The 26704-nt window shown below is 36.6% G+C and overlaps 1 protein-coding gene across 7 annotated transcripts in view; it reads right to left on the reverse strand.

Moving 5' to 3' along the window:
• Positions 1–1129: 1129 nt before the first annotated feature.
• Positions 1130–26704, reverse strand: part of SPIN1 (spindlin 1) — a 53061-nt gene continuing 27486 nt past the window's right edge. For all 7 annotated transcript variants that reach the window (XM_065657225.1, XM_065657228.1, XM_065657224.1 and 4 more), the window contains 5 exons: positions 25107–25332; positions 14052–14100; positions 8381–8634; positions 7385–7618; positions 1130–4800 (listed from right to left, as the gene is read on the reverse strand). In XM_065657225.1, the coding sequence (XP_065513297.1) occupies positions 4601–4800; positions 7385–7618; positions 8381–8634; positions 14052–14100; positions 25107–25158 (789 nt within the window). In that variant the 5' untranslated portion in view covers positions 25159–25332 and the 3' untranslated portion in view covers positions 1130–4600. The remainder of the gene's footprint in view (positions 4801–7384; positions 7619–8380; positions 8635–14051; positions 14101–25106; positions 25333–26704) is intronic.

Here is a 26704-nt window from a genome sequence, read left to right on the forward strand (position 1 = left end):
AACTGCTTACAGCATGAATATTTTGAAAGAAAAAACTCACAGAGCAGAGAGAGCAAACCTGTTAAGGAACCTGACAGATGTGAAATCAGAGTACAGTAGTATTAAAGCTGTAGCTCTGGGTAGGACTCCTACCCCCACCCTCCTAGACCTGTAGGACATAATTGTCTTCAAAGCATGGGCATTTGAGATGTTTGTAAATGGGCTCCTTAAATAAGCAGCTTTCAGGGGCAGTTTCATTACTGCAGTAATAGAGAACAAAAATATCTTTGTTTTTACAAGGCTCCTTCCTCTATGAAAAAGAGATACTACAAAACTGAGGTTGTTTTATCAGCTGTAATACAGAATAGGTTTGGGCATTAGTCATAAAATGTTAGTGTTATCTATTTTTAACTATAATTCAATGTAGCCAGCTCATATAGATTAACGTCTGCTGTTTGGATGTGATGCTCTTGCTAAAGCAAAGTCTTAGACTTTCCCTAATCAGCAGATGTACACGAGATAAATCTTCACTGGGACCAGTCTCTCAGGCAACCAGATACAATAAACAGGATACTGAACTAAGGGAACTGAAGAGGCTTGGGTATTCATCCCAACTGCATGCTGGCATGCTCCAAGATCTTCAGTACACATCTAACGAGCTTGGTGCCAAAAACCATATTTTGGGGTATCCATACAATACTTTCCCCTTTACTGTGAGAAAAGAGGTAGGAATAAAAAACTGGTCAATACTGGAAGCCCGCCACAGTTATTTAACAACATAAAATAATTAAGCCTTCATGCATTAATCAGAACAACTTAGATAACTTAAAAAGCTCTGCAGCATGGTGATGTTGTCTTCTCTGCTCACCGTCTCTCGTTTGGATCGGCTTTGCTTTTTATCATCAGTAAAATGTGCTTGACTGAATTTTTAGTTCTATTCATTCAAAGCAGACAAATGTTATCACCTGAACATTGCCAAATGCTTCTACTGTTCACCACTGCTGAAACTGGTTCTTCACAATCTGAAATCACATCTCCACATTTTGCTCATGAGAACAAAGTTTACAGTCGTAAGTTGCACATAAAGGGTTTATTTTAAATGTTTTAAGGATAGAGTTACATCATAATTATAAAAATTACTTACAGAATTAAGTAACAGATTTAAAGTGTTTATACTTCTAAATGCAGAGAACAGGGAACTGTCTACATTGTTCAAAATAAAATAAAAATAATGAAATCAAGCTCTAAAGATGAAGTCATTACCTAATTTTAAAATGTGAACACGAAGACCTTTGAACTATACACATACCAAGAACCATCCAAATTGCACTAATGATGTAAAATACAAAAGCACAGCATTTTCAAGGAACCAGAAACTGTTTTTACCATAATTCTTTTCCCTGAAGCAACGTCAATTCTATCTGAAGATAAAGCCTGTTTTTAAATGATTCATTTAAAGAAGGCTTCTACCTGTTGCAGTAAAAAAAAAAAAAAAAAAAAGGCTTTCCCCATAGTCTTCGCCAACATAGTTTAGGGTTTGGCACTCAAAAAGAAAGAATAAAAAGGTAGTGTTTTGCTAATCAACTGTGGTTTTTATTTTTCTATTTAACAGAACACATGGTCCCTTCAAATGCTGTATGACACATACAACTGGAAAATTACCTTCCGTTGGCACTAAGCTCGTCTCACCGGTGCATTTATTCCTACTAACAACCATTAAAACAGCACAATAAGCAAATTCACAAAAAACTGAACACAAAATAAAACCAGAACAAAACAAAAACCTAAACATTTTAACATGCAACTTTAGTTTGTTACATTGAACGTTCTAACTCTCTAAGCATGCAAAAAAGGATGGTCTGCATTTAAGGGTTTTTTTTTTCCTTTTCAAGTTTTACATGGCAGCCTGACATCACACACACGCACACACACAATATACAACAACACTACAGCAGGTAAATGTGAAAGGCGAGTAACTTTTATACAAAGATCCATGGCTTGTGCCATCACAAGTCCTATGTGATTTTGGAAAGTAATGTTGAACCCCTATAACAAGGAACCAACATTTAGTTACCAGGGTAACGCAAGCACTGCATGCAGATCTGAAACATGAGCCTAAAACAAAGCCCAAAGCAGATGGGCAGGGAGTGGAATTAGTCTCAAGCCTCAAAAAGGTGGTTTAAGCTATTAAAAAAAAATAAAAGGAAAGAGGAAGAAAAGATGAAAGAAATATCCACACAAGAGACAATGGGGACATCTAAAAACAACCATAAAATTTACAGTTTATAGATTATACTCTAATTGGCAGAATATGTGGTGTATTCAAGAGGCTTGCAGAAAACCCACAAATGCAAGCCTAATGCTAAAAATGTTCCAGTAGACCTAAACCTCAGATATTTCAAAACAAATGCTGTATTCCTCAGATATATAGCCCAAAGTTCAGTGTACTAGGTTATTCACGTATCCTGTGTATAATCAATACACTCACTCATTCTTGTGCCACAAATATCAACTTGGGCTCATGGAGCCAGGCTCAGCTTTGAGATTTACATGCAGGACTCTTAAGAGTCAATAGAAAACACATAACAGATCTGCAGGATGAAAACACTGTGTTGCAAATCTGCTCACTTCGTTCAAAACACAAGGAACATTTACGACTCGGGTACTTAGTGCTTAAGGACTGCATTGAGAAGCTATTCACTGAAAGACAATAGCCTGCCTTTGGTTGCCCATGATGAAATACTGGACATAATGCAATATAGTAGCAAAGACAAAGAATTAAGGTATCATATTTATATGGAGAGTATTTATTACCATTCAACAGCATAATGAGGCACAAGCCTTAAGGCTAAAATATGAAATCAGGCAAAAAAAATGGACAGAAAGGGGCTTAAACCACTGAGTCTTCAATATCAAGAATACCCACAATAGAGGTCATCCTGATCTCTGATTAACAGCACCTCTCCTGCATCCTTCCACTAATGGCATATGGCTGGATATCAGAGTATTTGTTCCTTCCATCAACAGTGTTGACTGTCTTCACATCCTGTGTTTCTGTGAAGCAGTTCTTTGACACTTGCAGAGCTCTGCCTTCATGTAACATGACAATTTTGTCGCTGTGCTGATTGTTGTTGCAATTCTGACACTTTTTAAAGCTGCCACACTTAAAAAATCCTAATCTTCATTTACAGCTATCTTGCAAGATTAAAACCGTGAAAGAATTTTGCTGTTGTGGGCTGCTATTTACATCCACAATCTAATGCAGATGACTGAACCACTGAGACTGCCTATAGCTTCCATTAGATAGTACATCACTGGCATGCAGAACTCTAGTGTTCATATAATGAAATTCACATTAACAGCATACCTCAAAGCAAGTACAATGTACACCACAAAAGGCAACAACAGGTTTAAGCTGCAGATTTGTCTGGACACTCCTTATGTGGAAAAGCCAGAAAAAAGAAGAAGTGAGAAAGATGCCTTCTTGAACCAAAATGGTTAAAAACAAAACAAACATACAAAGAAAGAAATGCAACAGATTGAGCAGAAGGCAACAAATGCTGCTCCTTCTCTAAAGTAACTCTTCCATGTAAAAGGATCCCCAACCCCCACCCCCCTGGTATGATATTGTATTTACCATGTAAAATATTAACTACTGTTAGGCTTCTAAGTCCATACATGAACATTCAAGTCGCTAGGTTTTGATATTATATGAGAGACTACTGATTGCCAATGCGTAGTCTGAAGTCTTCTGAAGTAGCATATATACTCTTAAAATTTGTGGCACCAAGCACTTGGGTTTTGCTAAGAAGTGTGAATAACAAAAAACAAAGAAAGAAGTACATTTAGGGTCGAAGGCAGCCTTGTTGCATGTATTTTACTGGTTCCTACAACTTGTGAATATGGGCCATTAACTTGCATTTTCTAATTAAATGGTTATACAGATTAAATATATTTTTATAGCTTAAAACCTTTTCACTGAAAGATGTGTAAATCAAACATTTGATATCGTACTGCCCTGTGACTACTAAAAATGCACAAGCGTTTCCATGTACTGCAAGTTCTTAAGCTAAATTTGAAATAAAGTGTAGAAACACAGCAGATTGATGTTACTTGGGTTAGGCACTCCCATTTGCTGCACAAGCGGTTTAAACCTTTCAGAAAAGTCACCTCTGTCCCAACCCTGAAAACAAGGACTGCCAGTAGCCAAGAAATTAAATTTAATGTTACAAAAGAAGGCATATCAAAATATCAAACTACACTTGCATGTGGCAGTTGAACAGGTGAGTGCAAGGTTGAAGAAAAAGTTAAAATCTATGAAAAAATTTAGATTAATGATTACAATACTAGATCAACTTTACACAGCTTGAATTTGCAGCTGTTCTTTGCTTTTAACTCCCTCCTGCCCAAATATATTGACTTCCTTCAAGAAAAGGAGTTCTCTTACACAAAACGTGTCACATTTGTTTATATTATTTGGAACAAAACAGTTTTGCTGGCAGAGATTGTGGGTTCGCAGGGACATTTAAGCTTTCATTTAACTGGAAAGCAGTCAAGTCTTTGTGTCTACAAATTTTACATTTAATAGTTCCACAAATTTGGCAAAAGTTCACAATGATGTCTAGGATGTCTTCACCAAATCGTAGACATAAATATGGAAATCATCATCAAACTTGATGAAATAGACAGATGGTTTGGCTTCGACTTGATGAATGACCATGCCAGTCCTTTTTGAGCCATCTTCTTTGGCATATTCCACTTGTTTGCCTACCAGGCTGTCCACAACTTCACCTGGTTCCCGTTCTGCAGGAGGTGAATCATCTGTAACACAGAAACAGTGTACTTTGGTAGCCATTAACAGAATTTTTCAATATGGAAGACAACTGCAGAGTCTTCTTTAAAACTCAAATGAAACAACTACAAGTCTTAAATACAAAGTATGTAGAAAACTAGTTTTGTTCAGACAAGCACTCAACACTTCCAGAAAAAGTTTCAAGTTATACTGTCTTCAGTTTCATTAATACAAAAATAGTACTTTGATTGGTAAGAAGTTTTACAGAAAATTTCTGGGGATAATTGAAGTCACCAGCAGAAAAAGGCAATAGCTTTCCTCAGCAAAAAGGCAGCAAACTAAATCTCCCTCTCCTACGCATATTATTTAGTGTATACATGCCACTGCAACAAAACCATCTCTTCTAAGATGATAGTAGTGTAAAATACTACTGAAAATGGGGGTTTGGCTCCATATTGGAATAATAGTGTTGGTAAAGTCTAACCATATTATTTGCTTATCTACCAAAACCTAGCCAGAAGCATCCTTGTATTTCAGATGATGCCTATGATCATTTCCGATACAAAAAGGTGTGATTCGTAACAAGCCAATTGCCAAGGGGTTGGTTACAAGTCAATCACAAAACAAATGTGATAGAGGGTAAAAGCACTGTAGTGGAGCACTGGAAGCTAACCACACCTTTCTCAGCTTGACTTCTTTTATACTAGTTTTAGATAAACTTTTGTTTCATATTCTAGTGAGGAATTTCCTTTGTAATGGTCACGTCTGATGTGGCTTTTATTCTAGAAAGGCTAAGCTTTCAAATTCATGTCTTTGTTTCAAGTTTGTGTTAAGAACCTCTTACACATTTCACCTATCTTCAGTTCTGCGAGTTATGAAAGAACTGCCAAAAGAGAAAAAATCCAACAGGGAGTTAATAGATTGGCTCATACTTACACTTAACACTCTTCCACAAACTTAAAACGTTTGGCTTTCAATTTTTGTTTCAGCTCCTCTATAAATACATTGTCATGCATAGCTATTATCCTCTAATATAAGTTATGTAAAGAGCCTCCCTTGGCCAAGATACAAATTAAACACATTCTCACATAGAAGCCATTATGTAGTGTTGAAAAAGTTTTAGTATCAGATCCAGCAATACACTTTCCCCTCACCAAAAAAGCATAAAAGAAATTATCTAAATTTGGTTTCCTCACATATGTGAAATCTGTCTTTGAAAAAAGAGAGTTCCCTAGAAATTTTACTTTATTTTCATAAAATACTACTTCTAACATCCAATCATTGACTTAAGGACATAATTAAAAAGATCTGGAAAGCATTCAGATTCAGGGAAGGCAGCAAATAATTCAAAGTGTTTTGGAAAGAGGTAAGCAGTAAGATAGTCTCATGGTGAGCACTGAGGGAAAAAAAAGTGCATTAAAACAAACTAATTCTTAAATGGAAAGGATATAAGCTCTCTCCCTACTGCCACTCCCAAGGTGGAAGAAAGCAAAGCAGACTCATAATACATTCCAAGTCCTTTTTAATAGTTAAGACAATGAACACATTATTTGAAGGTTCAAATCTGGAAGAGCTTGCTTTATTCCCTCAGGAAGAGGAAGGTCACTTTTTTCCATTAACATTTGTGGCTCACTCTTTACAAGCAGCAGCTTTTTGTTAGACTTGTGAGGAAGGGGGAAATATCTCACAGATGATTACTAAAGACATTATGCAAATAAGTGCCATTTGTTTATTTAGCCAGCAGTCTGTTATCAGTGCTATATCTGAAGGAACAGTCTCAAACTCAACAAATTAGTTGTAACTAATACTTATGTAAGGCATGATGTAGCCAATCACTAGAGTTATCTAGTATTCATTTTCTTTCAAGGCCTGATTTCCTCTGTCAGAGAAATGTGTTTCAGGTACACAGGAGAAATAAAAACAAAGTATTCTTTACAAGCTTTTTCTCCTCTTTTTTTTGTACTGGCTATCCAAATCTCTTGACCAATATTGATTCAGTGAAAATCCTTCTACATTAACAGGAAATGCCCCAATGACTTTTACATCTGGAAGGGAGGGAAAAAATATCCCTCCTAATCTACTAGAACATTTTCTTGCTAGTGTGTTGAAATATGTGAGAGAAAATGAATTTTCAAAAGATTAGGATTTCTTTCCTCCAAGAATCTACTCAACAGTTTTTCACACTGAAGATATATACCCCAACAAAATTAATCTGACTATATTAGTAAGCCTCAAAACATTATTCCCACAAGACTGCTTCAGAAACACAAATCGTGAGCCACCTCAATGAGCTGTAATACTTCTCTAAGAAAACAACAGTGGAAAACTTCTTTATTGTCAGTTTCCATTAAAAAAATCCAAGCATAAACTCTTCCACAGTAGTATATACACATTTTCAGCAGAATTAGGAATAATTATGGAAAATACTTTTACTGCACATGTCACTGCTAATAAAAGTAAAATATTTCAGCAGTTAAAGCAGATGTTCTTTGTTGTGCTATAACCTTTGTTACTTGTGATACTTAAAAAAACACCCAAGGAAGTAACAAAGATGATCTTTGTTTGTCAACCCTCCTGTCCATAAACAGTTAATATAAAAAGCTGCCTACTTACTCGAATCAGGCATAATGCGAAGGTCACCTTCTTTATAATCGTCTAAGAGTTGGTACATGTACAAGACAGGGTCTTTCTCATACGTAATATAAAACCATGTGTTCATAATAGGAGCTCGAGCCAAAACCATCCCCCTCCATTCATCTTTTGAGCCATCTTCTGTCTCAAACATGTGTTCCACAGCTTTACCAATCATTGTGTCTGCCAGGTGGGCATCACTAATTCGAGATGAAGCTGAAATGACAGCATTTCATAGGTTCATTCAAAAGCATAGATACATGTCTCAGTAAAAAGTAATCTTTACCCTGATTCATAGACAAATTTTATTGGATGTTAGCGAATTCATATACAAAACAAACACTGTCCATTCCAGAGAGTCCAATACTGAAAAACTGCAGAACTTTAAAGAAGCAATAGCTTATTCTGTTTATAAACAAGTAATTACTTGGGTAAATATTGACCTTTACAGTTTGAAAAACCTGCAGCTTAACAATCCAGTGCTAATTCTGAAAAATCAAAAAGCCTTGTTACTAAACAAGCTATTTCACTTAGAAAACATATTTTGCCCCCATTATTAAGAGTATTTAGACAAAGTACATCAGGAAAAATGTATTGTTATTACTGTCAGACACACACAACAGAACAACACAGCCAAGATGGCTTACAGTTTAAATTTTAACAGAAATATCAATGTTAACATCACACATGTTTTCTGGGATAAGACTCTGAACAAGAACTACTGAATGTACTGCATATTAATTAAAAGACAGAAGACAGCACTGCATGTGCTGGTATCATCAAATCTTTGTGGAATCAAGAAAATTTAAATAGAGCATTTAGATTACCTGCCATGTGACAAAAATGAATATGGCTAATAACATTTAAATGTTTAGATGTTATCTTGGAAGAAGTCTGGAGAGATTAGTGGAGAACATTTAATAGTATATGTCAACTTATATGTATGTTAAGTTAGGAGAAAAAGCCCCAAACACTTACCAACTCTGTCTGGAAGAACTTCAAGTGCTGAAACTCTTTCATCTTTGTGCAGTTCTAGTCCATACACACAGTCAAATCCATCATACTTTATAAGATAGAGAGAGGGGTTTACAGGAACTTGATCAAGAACTGTGCCCTTCCATTGTGTTACAGGTCCACTCCCTTCTTTCCATCCATGCTGTATTCTGCAGCCTACAATATTTCTTCGTGGCTGAGAAATAGGTTTGCTTGGTCCCACATTGTTTCTATGCTTTCTGCACACAGATACAAACATAATATTAAACAAGTATATATATATATTCAAAATTCTACTCGAGACAAGAACTGTATGCTTCAGGATGGCAACATATTTTATAGCTTAGCGCACCTTATTCAAATCAGGGTATAAAGCACATTACACTGTATTGGAAAAAAGAAAAACACACTGAAGAGTGGTGAAACATTTTTCATGTGCTTTATAAGGTTAGTTTTCTTAATAGTCATTTCTAAAACTAGCTTGCTTAAGCCAAAAGAACTATTTTAGCCCTTGCTACACTGAATGTCGAAAGTAAAACTCACCTGATCAGGTCTCAGAGCACAAGGTTACCTAGCAGTATTATAACTTCACTACCTTGTTGCTCTCTGCAGAACAAATAAAATCCTGTCCCAGGAGGAAGAAGTCAGTGGAAACAGTGGCAGACTAAAAATCTTACAAGGTATTTGTTTTCCCTAACCTGTGTTTTCACCTGAAGAAAATTTAGCTTCCTTCTGCATTTAAAGATATTTTTGACTCCAAATATTTTTGAAGACACATGGTAGCAACAACACTTCTCTAGCATTCCTTTTTAATATAGTAAAAGAAAAATTATATGCAATGGTAATGGTAATAGAAGGCATACTCCTTAACGGGGAAAATACACTACATATACTTTATTGTCCTTCCTCTGTTTTCATGGATGTTGCATGGAAATTCCCTCTGCTGAATAACAGTTGTTTGTATCAACAGCCATGTTAGCTATTTGACAGTTTCAAATCATTGAAACAAGTTTGTTCTAACTAGTTCATAAAAACACTAATTGACAATTTTGAATACAAATGGAAGAAACTAACACTATCAAGACAGCATATTGGTGATAATAAATGTGTATTATATCTATTACAGCATGTTACAATGCACTTACTAATTCCTGAAAAAGATTATATAGAGGGGCATCTGATTAAAATTCTCATGAATGTCAACTAGTTGTAAAAAAAATTTTTGGGTTACTACTTGTAGCACACTTCATTTAAATGGCAATAAAATATGCACACCACTAGGATGCTTAAAAGCAACATCTAACAGAGAAAATTGCAGAAAATAATTTCTTCCTTAGATTAGAGATAGCGACCTTAGAGAAATATCTCTAGGAACGATGAATGCTCTCAGACAAGTCCCTATATGATCCAAAAAAGACTAATAACAATCATAACACTGAAATCCTGGAAGTAGTCTTGCAGATAATGTACTAACTACATGACACTGGAATGTGTAAGGCTGGAGTTGTAATCATAACTATTAAAAACAAGATATATGATTCCTTCAGCAGCTTGTCCCACCTACAGACTTTCATTCACCATAAAGATCTCAGCAGGGGGTTTTGTTAAATTTCACTTTTGTTATCATTTGACCTTTTCAGCAAGATCAAACTACAATTTTTGTATTCCTAACTTTGATAGCACAGATTATTGTAGGAACTCCAACCTCTTCTGGTTAAGAGCCATTCTGCCACAAAGTTGGTTTTGCATAATTTTATGCAGAAACAAGAACACACTTCCAAATTCTAGTTCTTGCTGAAGTGTATGTATTTATATATATTTAATTATAATAGTCTCAGTAACAGGTTACTATTACAAAATGAGATCAGAGATCTGGTTCTTGGCACAGTAAGTTTATTTTGCATGCAATTCATTTATTCAGTTCTAATGAATCGTAGTTCCATTCTAAAGTAGAATAAAACCAACTGAAGATAAAAAAGTTAAAATGGATAAAACAGTGTCAGTTTTAAACAGTTTGTCTACGCTTCTGATGATCTCATCATTGAAAAAGGTAAAAATAAAACTTTTCATGTTGAACCTCACAATTTTACTTTCTGCCTATAAAGCATAATCTACTTTAGTGTTTAAATAGGAATAATTAAGTGAAAAGCTTCACACATTTCAAAAACTGTGACGGAAAAATACTAAAAAACTTAGTTCAAACTGGTAACTACCTCTAAAATGACTCAGAGAGCAAAAAGCATTACAAATTTCATTACAAGTCAAGTACCAGCCAGGTGTACTTGCAGTTCAAATTTTTGTTTGAAGGTTGTACTACTGAACAGCCTTTCACTCTCATTTGCAGTGATTCACACTGTAAGAAATGAGATTTTAAAACCAGTAAATTACCAAGGAAAACCCAATTGTTCATGCATCTGAACATATCATTAAGAAAGCAAGCACAGATCTCAATAACGGCACAGATCAATAAATACTAGCTATGAATATATTTTCATGTAAGACAACCAAGTAACCAAATCAAACCTCTTGTCTCCTCAACAGTGTGTTATTTCCATGATACACCAAGTAATACAAATGTACATTAGCTTCTACAATCCTGTATTCAGATGGCCCAACACAATTTCTTCCTTCTGTTTCATTAGAACTATCTTTAAAACTCCACAAAGATTTGCTCTTGAAGACTGGATAATAATTTTCCTAGACATGTAAAACCTGGAGCCAGGAATACCAGAAAACAGCAAGTGCTGGAAATAGCTCTTGACACATCAGACACATCCTCGTTGTTAATAAATGCCTTTCAGTCCCCCAAAGTTTCAGATTTTCTTCCTTGTCTTGAAGGCAGAAGCTGGTAACTAAAACCTAGTTATGTGAAAAAGTTCCATAATCACAACGAGATACTTCAGAAACTTTCTAGAGATTACATAGGCAGAAGGAAAACTTCCCAGATTTTAAAGCTGTATTTCTATGGTCCTCACACACACCTTTGTTTGGCAGCTGCTACCAGGGAAAGCAATCTAGTGTAGAACAGAACTGGTCAGCAGAAAAACCAACCGCTACTTCATGTGGCTGTGCTTAAAAGACAAATTATAATTTACTGAAAAAAATAGCCTACTGAGTAAAGTTATCCATTTAAGTGTGTGTGTGTGTTGTGGGTTATTTTTGTTGTGGTGGTTTTTTTTTCCCCCACCTAATCTCAGAAAAACACCACAGAGTAGAACTACGGAAAAACCAAACCAAACCAAAAAAATCTGAAAAGAAAACCATACCCCTCACATGTGCAAAAAGGGCACAACTGTGAAAAACAGGAAGGAAAACTATAAAAGAGTACAAATGCAGTACAGCAGCAATGATCAGAACATTTTCATGTCTTTCATGGTGCCAAAAAGAAAAGTTATGGAAAATAGGACCCAAAACCTATTACAATTCTAATCTTATTACAGTCAACCATTATGAGCAGAATAGTGATGAGAGAACTGTTATTAACTATTTTTCACAACATTCAGGTTATGATGCACACTAGTTCAGCTATAAGTTTTTAAAAGTTCTTTCTGCAGTCCCTCAAAACCCATCTTACAGTTGTGAATTTCACCTTCAGATGCTGCAGGAACCAAGATAGCAAGTTAGCTTAAAGTGGGATCAGAAGTTCAAACTGGTTAGGTTCACTTGTAGTTGAACTGCAGGTATAACCTGCACCTCAAAGTCCTTGAATTGCCAGCTAAAAGAAATCTAGAGGGCACATGAAGAAAGCATTGTTTTATGCTTACACTATTTTCTTGTACTCTTTCCTTATGCATCATGGGTGGAAAGAATGAGATCTGGGAGATTACTGACTGATCTGATGCCAGTGAGGTCAGCTTCATATTGGTAGAGATTTACCAGAACTCACTGACAGCGCACTTGGAAGAACCGCCTTGTAAACATGAGAACCATTTCCAAAGGTCTCAGCAGTTCACTGCTATTTAGTAAAGAAGAGTTCAGAAGACTCATCCATACTGCTCATTCTATCACATTCTCAACTACTGAAGAACTGCCCTGTTTCATCCTCTTGGCTCCTTACTCTGCCACACAATTTCTGAAGCTATAATAGCTCAAAATCTCCTCAATGGCCTTTGAGTGCCAGTAGGCTGATTTATCTTTTTCTTTAAATGAGTAACTAAATAACTAAATCAGTGACAAAGTATGCATTAGTAACTCATAGTCTGTTGCAACAGCTCAGAATAGTATCAGCGTGTATTATTACATGGTCATTCATAACCTACTTGTTTCTGGTAAACTACTATGCTCTACTTCTCTGTCTCATTCTCAGACAAGTCAGTAAGCAACACACAAATCATCTTGGTTTGGTACAAAAAAACCCTTCACTAAATAAATAATTGACGCGGGCTAAATGAACATAAAACTAAGCTGGATGCTTCAGTTAAATGCCTCAAAATCATGTCATTTAGGATCAAAACTTCTTATGAAGCCATATAAAAGCCTTTATGCTAACAATTTACAGCCTATTTATATATTTAAGTAAGTGTATATCACCACAACAATAAAGACAAATCTAGCCACCCTCAAGTACAAAAGGCAACCCACCTCTGATAGTCTTCCCATCATACACTCCTTTCTCTGAGCGGTTGAAAGAGAACAAGAGAAATTAAGTTTTAACCAACTCTACCTGCCCCTAGACAAAAAAATGTTTTTCTTTGCCCTCTATGAAGATAGACAAGAATGGATAATGATGAGCTGGTGGAAGGGATTAGAGCAGCTTTACATCAGGTGTTGTCTCTGGGAAACAGTTAACACGGTTAGCAATGATTAACTATGTTAATTGTAGAAAATAAGCCTGCCAAACAAATTGCTTTCGATTGATGTACCTTTATATGTCTTTACACTTAAAATACAACCAGGAACATTTTAGCGAGTTGCCCACTTACCCAGCTTAGATTTCTCCCACCAGATTTCTCCCACCAGAGATGTAGCCAGATATGATATCTCACTGTTTGACAATAAGCCCTCTTGCTTGGAAAATTATCTCTATTTTCACACAACTACTCACCAATGCTCAGCTGCTACTATTTAAAAACGTTGTAGAGGGAAAAATACACGCCATGAATGTATAGGATAAGCAGGTATTCTTCACACACAAATAGCAGCCTTCTTACACAAGTATTTCAGAATATTCTTTGTTTTAGAAAGGTAAAAAATCCTTTTCAAAACTACAGCTATAGTGAATGCAAGATCAGGTATATAAGATAATATATATAAGATTATTTCCAGACTAATTTATCAGTAAGCATGCTTTGCATTTTTTTATTGGCCTGGTGACAATGCATGAACTCTGTGCCAGACAGCAAGGATCTTAGAGTACACATGGCTAATTTCTGGCTCTCAACTACTTCTGTTTGAATTTCAGAAAGAATTACAAAATCGTATTCAAGGATAATTTCACATTAACAGTCAAAACAATGTTTAAAACTCTATGTGTGGGGCACTCTTTCCTACCACCCTCCTGAAAGAAATAGAAGTCTGACTCTACACACATATACAGACTGAATATTATTCCACATGATTTCCAAGAACAAAGTGAGTGGAATAATACAAATAAACTTCTAGAACAGTACTTCTATTTACAGAGACCTATGCTTTAGTAAAAATATTGATGACTTACTTGTGGGAAGTTCTTTTCTTCATCATGCTGGCAGACACTCCTGCATGACCTACAACACAAATGATATATAGAATTATTGAAAAATAAAGCGTGTATACAATGCCAAAAAAGCCATCTTACACAAGTGTTCCTTCTGAATGTTAAAATTTGAAGAATCCAAACACTTCATGTTATGTCTGATCAGTGAACTGCTACAGTGGTAGAAGGCTCTGCAGAGACAGGCACAGGCTACAGGCTCACAAAGCTTGGGGATAAATAGAAGGAGCAACCAACCGTAACTATTAATAAGAAAGCTGAACTTAACAGGGACCTATGTGGTCTTTGTTCTAGGAAAATGGCATAACAGTTGAGATGATCAATCAGCTGCAACAGTTAAGTGAATCAACTGGCTGTGTACTATTCATCCTTGAATTAATCAAAAGACTGCAAGTCCATGTCTTCCTGAGTTAGCCAGACCATCACTGGGGAAGTATACACACATCTCAGCCTAATAGAATAAATAAAAACCAAACAATGAACAAAAAGAGCTTGAGAAGAGCAACAGGCTTGAGCTGGCTTCAACCCATGTATTCCTTCCCAGTAACTGGGGACACTCAGTGCTGTGATGGCAAGCACGTTATAAAGACCAACAAAAAGAATCACATTTGTATTGAGATGCAATTGTATATTGTGATTATTGTATTCTGTTAAGTACTGATGCTTTTATGGTTGCAACATTCTGCTAAATCAAAAACTAGTACAATGTCCAAAAAACTTTTAAAAAAAAGTATTAAAACATTAAACCCTCCTTGAATGCAACAGGTAAGAGAACCTGGTCACAAGAGTGGTGGACTCTCGACACTAACTGGCATCATGGCCATGATAATGACAGAGTGAGTGTTATTTACTAAGAATTCAATCATACCAGGAATTCTGATTTAGCACTTTAGCCACAAATAACAGCTTGAAGTGACTTGTACTGTAAGGAAGGGTAGTGAAAAGACTGTTTAGAGTCACTGTTGTGAGTACAAATAAAGGGTGGAAAAAAGCTAGGTGATAGTTTTGAAAAATAGCAATGTAGACATCCTAAGTGGGATTTTTAATAAAGGGAAGAACATTGCATTGATCCCAGTGATATTTTGGCACGAATATGAAAAATGGAAAACTTCTAGTAAGTTGGAGAGAGGAAAGGGGAAAGCAGGCTTGTGCTGGTTGTTAGAAAGCTGTTCATGAGCAGTAGTGAAGAAGTCACCAGAGGAGATATGCAAGAACAAGGTCAGAGAAAAAAAGTTACAAAGGTAATAGGATGTATAAAAGCTGATGTACACAGCTAGAATAATCAAAATAAGTTTTCAGAATGAAAACTACAGCCCCAGATCATATCCAATGTCCACATGTGCAGTGATCATTTACCAAGGTCAACTCAAACAGACCCTGTTAAAGTGATGGCTGCTATGTGTGCTGGAGATGATCAACGGTCAGGGCATGTTTGGCTTGATCCTAATTCTCCCACTCCTCTAATTGTACTGGTTTTGGCTAGGATAAAGTTTAATTCCTTCACAGTAGCTTGTATGTGGCTATATATTTGTGCTGAAAATGGCATAACACAGGAATGTTTTCATTACTGCTGAGCAGGGCTTACACAGCATCAAGGCCTCTTCTGCTTCTCAGACTGCTCCACCAGCAAGGAGCCCGAGGGTGTGCAAGTAAGGAGGGGGCAAAGCTGGGACAGCTGACCCCAACTGACCAAAGGGGTATTCCATACCATATGATGTCATGTACAGCAACAAAACTGGAGAGAGGCTGGCAAGGGCACTGGTGCTGGGGGACTGGCTGGGCATCAGTCAGTTAGTGGTGAGCGATTCTTCTCACTTGTATCACTTATCTTTCTGGGGTTTATTTCCCCTTTTTTTTTTCCCCTTCCCTCTTTTCTTTACAATTTATTATGATTATTACACCTTTTTAATTATTAAACTGGTTTTATCTCAAGCAATGAGGTTTTCTGACCCCACCCTACCTCAGGGGGGTGGAGGCAAGGGAGGCAGCGAGCAAGGGGCTGTATGGTGCTTCATGGCCAGCTGGCGTTAAACAATATAACTTTAAAGCAGTTTCTCCATCATAAAAATTGAGCAAATACCATAGGAATCCCTTTGTGGGAGGTTTTACCTTCTTAGAATTAGTTAATTTATCTCCAAACTAAAATTTTAGCTAAACCACGAGATATGGACCTAGAATGAAGGACTTGTTTATTGGGAAAAGGAGCAAATCAGGTTACCCTCACCCTGGAGGAGACTCAAGGTTTAGTACTGAGGCCTGGGGATTCTTCTACAAGCGCTGCACTGCAACAGGCAGACTTGCTGCGGGGCTTTGCTGCCTCCAGGGCCAGGCAGCTCCCTGCCAGCCACCAGGGAGGGATGGGGCAATGGAGATGGAGGTGTGATAATATTCAAGAGTTGCAGATTGCCATGCTGAAATCTGCCACCTCCAGGGAGCTACAGTGCAGAAAAGCTTGGTCAGCCATGCAGGTGCCTCACACCACCAAGAGGCCACTGTCACAATACCTACTGCTGTATTGCAACTGTGTTGCGATTTCTGTATATTGCTCTGCTAAATCAGAATGCCATGTAATGTCAAATATCTTCAGACAGTATTATAATCTTAACCCTTCCTTGTCTGCAATATCTAAAAGAACCTGATGAGAGTGCTAGACTGACACGTGTAACACTAGTGTTTTATGTATGTAGAAACATGCCCAGAATTTCAACTATGGATGCTTAAATTAACACCTACAGAGGAATATTTGAGTTTCTCTACAGGTCTAACAAACCAACTCCTCAAAATTTAACACTGTGTGCAGGTTCCAAGCATAGCTTTGGAATATATATGTCCAAAACTTTAATGACAGTAGTAGCATCACAGAAGACAGGCAAGCACCATTAACTTTCAAAGTGTTAATAAATATTTTATTATTTGCATTTTCATGTGAAAAATTAAAGAGAATATATACAAAGTTACAGAAATGACAATTAAAATAATACTACATCTTATGTTACAACACTCAAGCTTGTATCAAATCCTCAGGAATCTGTATTTCCAGCTGTAATGATAACTGAAATGTTTGTGTTTCAAAAATTAAGCCTTACACACCAATTACTACTGTAAAGATACTATTTGCAATTTTTGACTGTTATAAACTGCATGCTTATAAGAACGATTAACTGGAAATTAAAAAACAATATCAGAAAAGCTTGATTAGAAATCCAGAAGACTCTGGGACTTGATTACAACCATTAAACAAGCTTTCTGATCATACTGTCAGATACATTTCTGTATATGAGATGGCTGTTTTATTAGTGTATAATACAATAAAACAGATTTTATTAAAAATAAGTGTTTTGTTTTTAATAAAACACCACCATAAATCTGTCCATATAAAGTGGCAAACACGAACGCAGTCATTTTATATTTTATATTACTGACTGATGAGATGAAGTAAAATTTTGGCTAAATCAGCTGAAGTAGTTAAAAACACTACAGAAATAGCACCCACAAATTCTGCAGGATGGTTTGGCACAAGACTTGCTTGCTGTCCTCCGCTCAATAACTCTGAATCTGTGCATAAGAAGGGAACTCCAAAGCATTTAGTTTTCTAAAGTAAAGAATCGTAACTCCAGACATACACAGAAAAAAATATTTGCTACAGAAGTCATAATAAAGACAAAGGAGAAGCTATGAAGATCTCTGGGAACAGGTATTTGCCCTCTTCACTAATTCCTCACCTTGGGAACCTCGTATTTTTGATAGGATTCAACTTGTTTATGTAGTGAGCTCTAAACCAAAGCCAACTAAGATGACTAAGCATGGCTCAGTTTTTTTATGTCAGTACCTTAAGAGAGCTTCCACTTTAATACATGAAGTTATGGCATTTGGATGTTTAATATGAATACAACAAGCTTTCAAGAAGACATGATAGCAAGTATTTGAAGATCCTAGGACAAGCTTGTACCAACTACAACCCTATTCGCTAGTATTCACCTTTTTCACTGTCTGATTTCAAGTCAAGGAGATGCAAATTCCTTTTAAAGACATCTCAGGCTTCATTATTGAATTGTGTAGCACTTCACTTGGCTAGAAAGTTGCAGAAATTGTGGCAACAGTTCACTGAATTATTAACATTTCTGTCCCCTAAAGCATCTCTGAATAGGGTGATGGAACAGCACAGAATCCTTACATTTAGCATATTCTAATAACAAAGTCAAAATCAGAATGATTTGATAAATCTGCCTGCCTGAATCCTTCTTCAACCAGGAGAACTCCTTCAGCAAGTTTTTCCACTGCTACTGGAAAGCTGCAAGAGCTCCAGAAGTTACTCATAGGCATGAAGTTCAATAACATCCAGAGTTTAGAGTTGTATCTAAATGTCACAGTTTAACCCAAGCTAGTGATCTAACCACGACAGCTGCTTACCCACCCCAACCCTCCACACCTCAACAGGTGAGAGAATGAGAAGGGAAAAACTTGTGGATTGAGATTAACACAGTTTAACAAAATAATACTAATATACCATCACTACTACTATGCATAAAATGGAAATAGAATATAAAACATAAGATACTTAAAGCAATTCCTCACAAACTCCATCTGCACCGAGCAGCCAGTCCCAAGATGAGAGAGAACATATTAGTCCCAAACAGCTGATCCTTGGGAAGAGGGAAAAAGGCAGAAAGGCCCAGAGGCCACTGCAAAAGGGCAGGATGGCAAAGGGCCAAACTAAAGGAACCCCTGAGTGGAACTCAAATGAAATGAAGTAGAACTGGAACAGGTCTCCATCTCCACAACGGGAAAACCCAGCTCTCCTTTAACATAAAGTGTGATGCTAATGGCATGGAATACTCTTACTGATCAGCCTGGATGTCAGTCAAGGTCTGTCCCATCCATGCCTCCCTTCCTATCTGCCTTGCACCTCCAGACAGAGAGGCCAGAAAGACCTTGGCTCCCAGATAGCAACTAAGATAACAGTAATAAGCTCTTACATTCTCTTTGTTCCAACTCAAAACCATTGCAGTGTTACTTGAAGAAAAACACATTGGGACAGAGTTAATGTTATCTTCTTGTTCTCAAACTAAATCAAATCAATAACAATGCTAGCTGCGAAAAAGGAAGGTTTCTAACTGCATGAAGAAAATTAACTTGCTTTCAGCCAAACCAGCACACTAAACTTCAGAGAGGAGAAGGATGGCACAGAGAGAGCGGAGTCTTCAAAATTCAACAGTACCACTTTATTATTTACCACTCAGGACAGCATATTCCTTATTGCTAACAAGATACACTCAAATAGTATACCTATAACCCTCGCAATCTTCAGTGAAGATTTTGAAATCAGAACAATTAAAAGAAGTCAACTTAAGCAGTTCAGGCACATTTAGCAGTAAGATAGCTTGATGTAGCAGCTGCACTGTTAAACACACATGCACCCTCCCAAACACACCCCCAAATTTCACTGCCTGATGCCCCTTCACTCACTGAAAAACAAGAATTATGTCCAGTCAAATCGCAGTAACACACCAGAACTGCTTCAAAGTGCGTTTTCTCCCACTTGTTATCAATGGCATGTAAAACAAAAGAAACACTTTAAAAGTAACTGTTAAAACAATTACAGGTACTATTTATAAAAAATAATAAAAATCAAGCAAATGCATGTTTTATACTTTGGTCTTCAAACATTCAATTAGTTTCCCATCTATTACATAATGCGGTAACCCTCAAAATTGCATCAATAAGATGTACACACTTCTATCTTTTCACAGCAGCATGTGAAAGACCATCTCCCTAATATGAACTTACACTAAAGTCCAGCAATAGCATAAAAAGATAGTATGTTCCAAGAAGAAAAAAGCAGCAGTAATAAAAATATAAAATGTATGCTGAACAGACCCTGTCACACAGATGAATAGCTGTGGACCTCAAAGCACCTCTTTAATTATAATCTCTTGCTTGCAAAATACCATCTGACCCACACCAAGATAAAACATTTATTTCAAGCAGCTAATGCGAGATAGTCTTTGAACAGCTCCAACATTATTCCTTTGAAGTGGTGAAGCCCATCACAACCAATTCTCAACAAAAATATTTAGAAATGTTTTTGTTTTTATTTTCCCCACAGGAATTAAGAAATTAACTGGAAATACTAAAATTCTTCTCATGTGTGAGGATATCTTAAATCCTGTGTATTTTGCTTTTTTGTGAGATTGAAGGAATTAAAGCTACCACAAAATAAAACAGACATAAAAGTTATGTTTATGTGGCAAGAAATCAACTCTGCAGAAGACACTTCTTTCCCAATTAAGAATTGCCAATAGCATGTAGTTTCTTTACATATTTATTTGTAAATGCATGACTTTTTAATAAGTCATGCCTATGATGTCATATTGCTATGTCTTAATGACTTAAACATTTGAGAGAAGATAGTATTTTTTATTCGCATTTTTAACATACACATATATTGCTGATCTTCATGTAATCACTATGGAATCTTACACCAGTAACCTGGCTGAAATTCTCCTGAAACCTCCAGTACTATCTAAACGGCTTGGGATACAAGTCTAATTATCACTAATCATTCTCTGTCAAGTGCTTAATTCAAAGCAGAAAGGCATTTAAAAAATCCCAAGCAACTGAAGGGCAGTTATCCTCATGCAAATCTTTCAAGAGGAAAAAACATCTGTGTACAAAGTGTTTTGGGGTCAAGTACAGTTTGGTCACAACCAGAAATGTGACTTCAAAGATGTTTAATACTAATTAGAGAACCATAAAGGAGAGTTATTACATTTTATACAGCATGAATGCCATTGACTGAATGGGTTTAAATTAATGTTCTTTACCTCCTTTTAACTATGGAAAAACATGTTCTAACTAGAACACTCCATTAAATTCCCTATTTTAGATAACACTCAATATGCTCTGTAGAACTAAATTGCCCTGAGCATAAAAACAGAAAAAAAACCTGAACAAAAATGAAATGGATTAGTATTAATCTTCTTTGTAATAAGCAGTGAAGACTCAGACTTTGATGGGTTTGAGGAAGGAGAAAATATTTATGTTCCAGTCGCTTACATAGGAGCACAGAAACAAATTTTTTGTAACAGAATGTGAACACAAACTTCAGCTCCCAGTTAAGAGCAAGACAATTAAGCATTTAATTATCACATGGTCTACACATTTTGAGGCTCAATTAATTCTGGTCATAACAGATCCTTAAGATTCAACAGCAAAACTAGAAACCATGTTTCCAAATACTTCTGCTTTACTCTAAACAAAGACAGAAAAAGGATTAGACAAAACACACTAAAACAAACACTCTTTCAGGAAGTTGACTCCAAGGGAAGTATGCATGTCATTTCAGCTGGGAGGTTTAGGAGAATAGAATAGGGAGAAGGATGTGAGAAAGCCACTGGCAATGTTTTTATTGTTGTCACATCAGACAGTGCCTTCCATTCACCCCAGGAAAATTAGACTCTTCAAAACACACCATGATATCTTACTTCTCTGAATATCTCCTGCGTTTACAAAAATAAGCAAAAGCTGGATGGTTTAAAGTTATATTTCAGAATCTTCTGTGCGAACAGCAGTAATCCCACAGGAATTTTGCTGTATCTGGCAGCTATTTCAGAACTACTTTCAGCAATGTAAGAAATATGTTGACATGCTTATTCACACCTAGTATTGCCCAATCTCAATTAAAAGAGTTTGGAGAAAGAGAATTCTTTTAATCAAAGTAGACCAGAAGTACAGAGATAAAATTAATTCTGACTCTGCCAGAAGATTTCCCTGCCATCTTAAGCACATCACATCTAGGTCTGGAGTCTCTTTTCTTAGTTCATGAAGACAGTACTGAAACAATTTGCACTTGCTTTTAAATGGAAAAAAAACCCTACGAAAGCTGGTATATGATTCAATGTCTCCTAGTTATCATCTTTACTATGAAAGTACTTTGTTTTCAAACCATCCAGTAAAGGCAATACAATTGTTCCTGACCATTAAGCAGTTTGGTAGGATTCTGTACCTCTGGGAGATAACTGCTAGGAAGGACTCTCAAGGACCATGACTTTCACTTACATAGCATTAAATAGGTGATCACTAAACTCAAAAAGGCCAAATATAAATGTAAACACATGGGTAATCACAATTTATTTTACGGTCAACAATACTGCACGATGTTAATTAAAAAAAAAGCCATATTCCCTTATATTGGAGACAGGCCTACACCCATTTAAAGAGACAGGCACACTGCCATGCATGGGAATAGCTGGCTGATCTACTGAAACCATTCTGGAAAGCAAGTCTATACTTTGCACAAACCCACAAAGGCTGTAGCCATGTACTCTACTGTTGTGAAGAAATAAGAAGTCTAGCTTTCCTTCTTTTCTCCATCTCCCTTTATTTCTCAAGATTTATCCATATTTCCAGATAGTTTTTTGTAACTTGTACATGACCCAAGAGTCTCCTAGAATCCCATGATTTTACAGTTAACAGATCAAAGATAAAGTTCACAAACTATTTCCATGCTTTCGCCATCTTTTAATCAGGAGGAAAAAGAACAGAATATACTAATGCTGTATTATCTACTCCCAGATGATCAATCATGCTGTAAAGTACAGCAAATCCTGTTTAAAAGTTACTTGTTTGTATACAAGACTTTCTTTTACAGCTGTTCTAGTGAATCACAGAACGGACCTCCAAAGATCACCTAACTCAATCCCACTGCTGCGGGGAGACAACTTTCACTGGATGAGGTTGCTTGAAGTCCCACCAAGCCTGACCTTGAACATTTTAGTGACAGGGCAGCCATGCCTTCTTTGGGCAACCTCTTCCAATGCCTCATCACAATTTTTTAAAATTTTACATGTGGTCTAAATCTGCCCTCTTTTCTGTCTGAAACCCCTTGCCTTGTCACTAGAGACTTCGGTAAAAAGTCTCCATCTTTCTTATAACCCACCCCCCTTTATAAATTGAAGACTGCAATAAGGTGCCCCTAGAGCCTTCTCCAGGCTGAACATCACAACTCTCTGTCTTTCTTCTAGGAGAGGTATTCCAGCCTTCTGACCATTTTTGTGGTGTTGCCCTGGTCTCGCTCCAACGTGTCCATGTCCCTCTTATGTTGGGGACCCCAGAGCTGAACGCAGTATTCCAGGTGGGGTCTCATGAGAGCGAAGTAGAAGGGGTAAATTACCTCCCTTGACTGGCTAGTCACGCTACTTTTGATGCAACCCAGGATACAGTTGGCTTTCCGGGCTGCAAGTGCACATTGCTGGCTCTTGTCTGATTTTTCATTCACCAGTATCTCCCAGTCTGTATTGATATTGGGGACTACCCTAACCCAGGCGAAGGACCTTGCACTTGGTCTTGCTAAATTTCCACACAGGTACACTCCGCAAGCCTGCCAAGGTCTCTCTGGGTGGTATCCCTTCCCTCCTGTGAATCAACTGCACTTTTCAGCTTGGTGTCATCAGCAAACTTGCTGAAGATGCACTCAATCCCACTCTTTATGTTATTGATGAAGATACTAAATAGTACTGGTCCCAGTACAGATCCCTGAGGGACACCACTTGTCACTGGTTTTCAGCTGGCGATTGAACTATTGACTAACTCTTCAGATGAAGCCATCCAGCCAATTCCTTATCCATACAACAGCCAAACCCGTATTTCTCCAGTTACGTATGCAACAAATGTCATACTCACCCTGTTATTTTCATTACTATTTCAAATAAAGTAAATGCCAAGTTCAGTGATCACTTAACTAGGGTAAATCTTTAACATTCCCAAACAGGGAAAAAAAACCCCAGCAATCACAAACCTAACCCAAAACTTCACCACGACGACTTTAAAAAGACTATAAATGGTCACAAGAATCACTGACATATAATTAATCCGAACACACAGAAGACTGCCACAACTACTGGACTAAGTAATTCCACCCTCTAGGAAGTTAACTTTTAACATATAACTAAAGAAAAATATCTCTTCACCTGTTTGTAACCAAATTCTCCTTCTAAAAAGAAGGAGTAGAGTTGCCACTGTCACTTTACCTGGCTGCACTTTTGATAGCTTTCTCTCCTAGAGATACTTAAACAAAAACAACCAAACTACTAACTTGCTATATTTTTAGTTTATATCACATTGCAAGGCCTCTCCCTCTGATGAACTCAATTACTGCACTTGCTGTTTTTTTCAAAGGAAGAATTTGACCACTATTAGTGAAACTACTGCTGTGATAAACATTCTTTCTTGCTCAGTAGCTGCCTTTAAAAGTCCTACACCTGATCTTCCAATCTTCCTTGTAGACAGGACCAAGTGTCAACCTACAAAACGATTCTTTGTTGGCCACTTGATGCCTTATTTTTTTTTTTTTTTGCATCATTGCTGATAGTAATGCAGAGCACAAAAGACTGACTGAGATTCACTAGTCTTTCCAGATGCAAAACTTTGAATAACCCTAACTAGTCATAAGAGGATGAATGCTTACACAGTATTTTCCATTTTTCTGAATAAAAAATTGCTTTAAAATATTTTGACTAACTTATTTCAGTTTAGCGAGCACACACAGTAGCAGCAGTATTTGCATTTTTTGTATCATTTTCAAGAGATTCTCTTTTACAATTACTAACTGATCAGCTTCTATAAAACCATGAGTTTTACTCTAAGTTATAAATATATGGCAAATAATGTTCCCACACTTCAAGATGAACAAGAGAAATTCTCTCCTTAGTATGTCAACTTAATCCTACAAAAAACTGATTCTGTTCCTGTTTAGAATTTTTATGTAACTTACAGTTCTAGTAAAACTTTATTATAGACTATATTAAACACTTCTTACATGTGCATCTGTACTGCTAAATTAAATTTACATATGCCTTTTCAATTTATTAGCTCCATAAGTGAATGCTCTTTTAAGAAAGGAATGGTAGCATCTTTATAAAAACATTAACACACATATATAAAAATATATATAAAATCTACAGAGTAAGAACATTTTTTACCCACTAAAACTAAACAAAACCACCCAGAAAAACACCTCACCTGCATCAGCTCTGGACCGTTGACCTGGTGATTTTCCAAATGGGGTCTTCATTCATCTGTGTTTAAGTGAGCAGCAAAGCTGCTGATCTAGGGTGAAAATCCAGTTCTTCCCAACTCCCGGGGTATCTTCTTACTCTTGGAATAAGACAGCCACTTATTAATCCACCATTCAATCATGAATTTGTCCTTCCTCAAATGTACAAGATGCACTTTCAATTACAGTACTCTGAAAAACAAAATAGGTCAAGTATAAATAGTTTGATTTGAGACTTGGTTAAGATAAAAATATTTTGTTTCACTTTAATGCTTGTTTTCATACTCAACAAGAAGTTGTTTCATATTCCATTACTTTGAAAACATGCAGCGAACAGAGGGCATATAAGCAAGAATACAGCAAAACAAATACTAGAGCTGCCGCTTTTCCCTCATATTCATAGGCATGTTCCATATCACATCAAAGCCAACAAAACAGAGAAAGGAAAGCTTCTTAAAAACTACTGAGGGTAGTAAAGGGAAGAATGATAGTAGAATAACTTTGCTTCATGGAAGTTTAAAAAAAGAAGTCTGAAAAAATCCAAACAAGTAAAAGGTATCAAAACACTGATTCTGCTGCAATGACTACTCAAGCCACCGATTTGTTGAGTAACTCATTGGTTCATAGAAGATCTGCAGAAGTTTTTGGTGATTCACGACACCTAAACTCATCAGATTCCTAAAACATTCAGTCATCACATTCCTCTAGATGAGGGAGATTAAGTGACAACAACTTATTGAAGTTTTTTTTAGGATTTAATTACAGAAACTTGTGATCACCCAAAAATTTGAAGAATTACAGGTGAATTTATTTCAGACTAATATTTTCGGGTAGGAAACATCTGGATGAACCCATTAATTAGTGCTGCACACAGCTAAAATCAGTGAGGTCAGATGACCCTTTTAGTTTCATTTCCGTAAGAAATGTCATTGCTGTAATCGTGTTTTCTGTAATCTGTTAATCAGTGCTGGTCTACCCTCTTTTACTTCAGTTTTGGAGCCCGCTGCCAATTTTCATGCAGGGGTTAAAAACAGAAAAATTCCCCTAACTAGTGACCCAGCTGAGGAAAAAAAAGTGCCCCTTATGCTTCTGCCTCACTGAATAAGTGAATATACATGCCTTGATGTTTGGTAAAACTGTTACGCAGAAAAATGCATTTACGTCTAACGCCTGCCAATTCCATGCAATTGCATCCATTGACTTCTAGGAACATTAGAGCAACGCAAATGAATACTTCTAGGAAAAAACAGTAATACGGAGACATTCAGTAACTTGCAGTTTTTAGAAAGATCCATACTATGTTTGGAAGAGCCAACTTAGATAACCACAGTTAATAAATTCGTAAGAATTTGTGAAATTTGTTAAAAATTTGTTTATAGGAACTTAGCAGTTTTTCCACATTTCATCTCTTCCTGAAATCTACCAGTGTATACACAACAACACTGAATGACACCAGGGCAACAACAGTCAACTTTCAAAAGCACTTAATGCAATAGGAAACAATTAGCTTGTTTAACTACCTTACTAGAGAACACAGCATAAGATTGGGTTTTCTACTAAACTC

Source organism: Caloenas nicobarica, chromosome Z (genome assembly GCF_036013445.1).
Source record: "Caloenas nicobarica isolate bCalNic1 chromosome Z, bCalNic1.hap1, whole genome shotgun sequence".
NCBI classification, from domain to species: domain Eukaryota; kingdom Metazoa; phylum Chordata; class Aves; order Columbiformes; family Columbidae; genus Caloenas; species Caloenas nicobarica.